Source organism: Phaethon lepturus, unplaced genomic scaffold, assembly GCF_000687285.1.
Source record: "Phaethon lepturus isolate BGI_N335 unplaced genomic scaffold, ASM68728v1 scaffold36985, whole genome shotgun sequence".
NCBI lineage: Eukaryota > Metazoa > Chordata > Aves > Phaethontiformes > Phaethontidae > Phaethon > Phaethon lepturus.
Window position 1 is genome coordinate 5,455 of NW_010539068.1, and position 4,263 is coordinate 9,717.

General features: G+C 37.6%; 1 protein-coding gene across 1 annotated transcript in view; it reads left to right on the forward strand.

Moving 5' to 3' along the window:
• Positions 1 to 3,645, forward strand: part of LOC104620722 (28S ribosomal protein S36, mitochondrial-like) — a gene marked incomplete at its 3' end in the record, with an annotated part of 8,237 nt that extends 4,592 nt beyond the window's left edge. The window contains exons 2-4 of the mRNA XM_010287019.1: positions 332 to 370; positions 1,164 to 1,227; positions 3,443 to 3,645. Coding sequence (XP_010285321.1) covers positions 332 to 370; positions 1,164 to 1,227; positions 3,443 to 3,645 — 306 coding nt within the window. The remainder of the gene's footprint in view (positions 1 to 331; positions 371 to 1,163; positions 1,228 to 3,442) is intronic.
• Between the last annotated feature and the right edge of the window lie 618 nt (positions 3,646 to 4,263).

Here is a 4,263-nt window from a genome sequence, read left to right on the forward strand (position 1 = left end):
CTGCGCAGATTTGGAATAAAAGCAAATATCTTGGCTCTGTGTGTTTTTCGGCTCTCTGCACACCGGGTGGAAGAACCCATATTTGGGACAACAATATGTTAAATAAAAACACTGGCACTCTTTATAAGTGAGTGAGTGTCAGCTTTTAAAAGGTGGATCGACCGTGTCTTGATCCAATTCAAATAAAAGGCAGAGCTACTTGAAGCGGGTTTTACTTTTAGTGCGTTGCTCCTATATTTTGTTGTATTTGTATTTTGGCACTACATCCAACAGCCCTTACTCCGGGCCCCGCCCATAGTGGGCGCGGTCCGGTGCTGCTCCTCAGACGTAGGCGGGGAGAAGGGGGCGGGCCGCCACGAGAGTCGTTCAGGTAACGGCCTGCGGCCTGGGGGGAGGCTGGGGCTGGGGCTGGGAGCCCGACGTGGGTGGCGGACTTCACTTCGCGCGCGGCCTCCCGGGCCTGAGGTGGCTGAGGTCCGAGGCGTTACTGGAGAAGCTGGTGTCCTTGGCGCGGGGGAAGAAGCATGTGGCGGGGCCGTTTGACTCCGGTGCCTGGTTCTCCTTCTGGTACCAAAGGATGCTACTGGGCAGCCTGCGGGCTGCCCCTTTTGTACGCTGTTCAAGAGGGGAGGGTGCTAGCCAGCATCTCCTTTCTAAGCCATTCCCCTTCCCTTTAAGGTAAAGGTGAAACATGGAATCTTCTTGAAAAGACATGTTTCAAAAATAAGCAGAGTGGCTTTGAATACCAGGCTTTATAAGTTATAGGGTTTTTTTCTTAATGGAACCGGCCAATCCCATCCAGCCAGCTGAACAAATATATACAGGCAGAGCACAGCTAGCAATTCGAAGTGCTAAAACTTTATCATTCCATTTATGCTACTGTAGTAGCTGTTTCTGCATACACACTGATTTCTGTGAGAAAAGGAAGAGAACGCTTATTCCTGTTCTGAACACTAGGGTGGAGGAATGCCTTTGAAGGTGAAATTTCTCCTTGGGTAAAAATAGAACTTAAGTAGTAAGTTTATCAGAGTGGTGGTGTACAAAACAGTATTATAGAAGTGGTTGTTTAATATGTTCTATATTCCATTTTATTATTGTAAAGTTAATATTTGTCTAGAAATATATTTTGTTCTCCCCGTTTCTCCTACCTTGTCTTGTTCTAGGTAGTCAAGCCACATACTCCATTAATTAAGTTCCCAGACAGAAAAAGTAGTCCCAGACCTAAAAGTAAGTATTTCATCTATAGATACAACTTGCCCCACATTTCTTTGCATTAACTGTTTTATATAAGAGCCAGCACACAATTTTTCTGCTTCGACTATGCAACTCAACTGATGTTGAGCAGGGTTTCTGAACCATAGTTGTTTTAGTTTGAAGGCAACTCTTTGAGTCTTCCTTTTCAGACTCTATACAACTGTAGGAATATACATGCATGTCTTTATTTCTTGGTCAACGCAGATTCACAAATATTTCTAGTGTTGTTTTCCTACTTATATACAGAGACCCATTTTTGCAAATACTAATATTTGCCTGAAGTGATGGTGCCCAAGTCAATTTGAAGTAGCCTTAGGTATTTGGTGATATTTGTAGAAATGATGTTGCATTTTCCTCATCCTTTCTTTTCCTAATTGGAGTGTGCAATGTCTGTGGTATTTAAAACCCTGATTATAGCTGAGAGCCATCACACTGTACATTTTAAGAAGCATTTCCTTGTGCTATTAATTAATGCTGAGAAAAAATTAACTTCATTGCAGTCTTTGACATTAATGTTTATACCTACAGCTATGTTTATATTTATAGGAACCCCAATACTGTTACATTTAGACATCAAAGTTAATGAGCTGTATGTTGTTTTAATATTCCTTTTGAGTCAATAAAGCATTTGAAAAGTAGTAGATGTTTTAAGAAGCTCTGTTGTTATTCTCACTTATTTAGAAATTATACCGTACCACATATTTGCCACAGCATTATCACACTTGGGATTTAGCTTTAAGTTTAGTTTATCCATTAACATTGCAAAGTATCTACAGTGTACATCAGTGCTGCTTCTGACTTACCTGTGAATTCTTCAGGAACTATTTTCTGTGATAACTTTCAGTCAGAATTTTGTATGTTGTGCCCAGTTCAGCCAATTGCATCTCTCATGCCAGTGAATTGTTTTCTCAAAGGCTTAAAAACATGTTACTTAGTTCATGTTTATCTTTGCATCAGAAGATTTTTGTGATTATATATTTTAAGTATGTTAGACTTTTCTACCTTAACTGATTTCTATCGCCTCACTAGTAAATTGCAATCTAACTCACTTTGCTTGAATGGTGTAGCAATAATTGTTTCACCGTACCAGACTGTTGCTTCTACATAGCTCAACAGAGCTCTGCAGATCAAGACTATACTTTTAGGGATGTGAGTGCTTGAAAGGCCAGCCAAATTCTGTTATCATATTGCTACTGCAACATGATGGTCTCAAATAGGGAAGGGAAAACTCTAGTAGGGACTGTATCTGAGCTTAAGCAACAGCAGTATTGGGTCGTGTATTTTTGAGTCTTGACTTCAGGTTTTTAAATGGCCAATGCTTCTATTCCAACTACGCTTGAGACTTTAAAACATACAATAGAGGAAAATCTTAGGCAACTATCTAAACATTTATGTGGTATATAAAACAAATTTGGAGAAATTGTTTCTTTTTTTTTTCCATATATAAGGTGTGTTACTTCTTGAAACAAAAATACTTTGTAGTCATTACTAGCCAAAACTATTATCTGTGTGTTGTTTTATTCTGTTTTTATCTTATGTTCCCTTTGCCTCCTGCTCTTAAATTTTAAAATTTCAGCTTAATGGCATGCCCCCTGTTCAGATTGTGCTCCTTCTGATGGGTTCTCTTCCTCCTCACTTTTCTTTGGGACCTTCCTTTGTTGATGCTGTTTTGTAATATTAAAAATGGGTACAGCATTGTATTGCATGTTGTGGTATGTCATAGTTGTGAGCTTTATCTTTCAGTAAGCCTCTACCATTTTTTCACTTGTCTCCTTACAGTTGCAGTAAACAAAAAGCATCATCTTAGGGGATGTTATTTATTTATCTTAGTTATCTTTCTACATAAACCCCTCCACACACACATTTGATACTTTATGCTTTTTTCTGCAAGTACAGCTTCTCAGTGAAAAAGCCTTTATTAGGATATATGCTGATTTATCTTGTTTCCACATCAGTATTTCTGCCACTCAAATATACTTTCTTTTACTTTCAGAATTTTTTCACTGTGTTCTTGGTATATTTAACAACAATAAAAACAGCTTGTGAGAAGTAGAGTATCTTTTAGTTCTTTTAAGTATTTGTTATAATGAAGAAAATTGTCAATAACTGGTAGCTTTTATTGGCTGCTCACTAATCAATTTTACAGTTTTGTTATATTTCTGTAATGGTTTTGCAATCTGGGTTTCAGTACAGGAATCTCTACAAGCAAGTATGCCATCTCTCAATGCTCCAAAAGCACAGGAGTCTATAGGAGGCAGATCACCGGCATTTCAAAATATTTCACCTGTTAGTAGAGTACAAGGTATACCAGACACTTTTGAATTAGAAAGAACCTTACCTCAGAAATACAGAAGGAAACTTATGTCAGATGAAGAGATTGATTATATTCAAGTAAGTTTCATTTATTGGTGTGTATTGTCTGTATTTACCTAGCATTTATCTTATTTCTACACCTTCAGATTTTAAAATATGTTATTACATTGTAATTCTTGGTAAGTGTATACTCAGAGTTTTTACAGCTTTGATGCACAATACCCAAACTACAAAATCTTGATACACAAGGTATCCAACTCTCACTAATTAGTAGCTTGTGGTATCACCAATTAGAGAGATACAGACTTAAAACAGACATGCAGATAGCTAGCAATAGTCGTAGCCCACATTAATGACAGTCACTACCTGTTTTGTAACAGCTGTTTAATGTGTAATTTGAATATGCTGGACAGGAGCACAAGAGTCTATTCTTAGACCGGCAAAGGCTATTACCAGGTGACTGAAGTCCAAAATATTTCTCAAACTAGGTTTTTATAAGTTATGTATTAGTAAGTTAACTCTTGGTATTTCTAGTAGTGGAAACATTTTATTAAACTTGATATAAATATTTTCTGTGATATTTGCAAATATGGCATTGTACATGAAAGGCAAGAAAAACCTGCTTTTGTTCTGTAACAATTTTCAGTTTTAAACACTGATGCTTAAATTTCCAGATTCTTAACAGAAAAGTGTTTC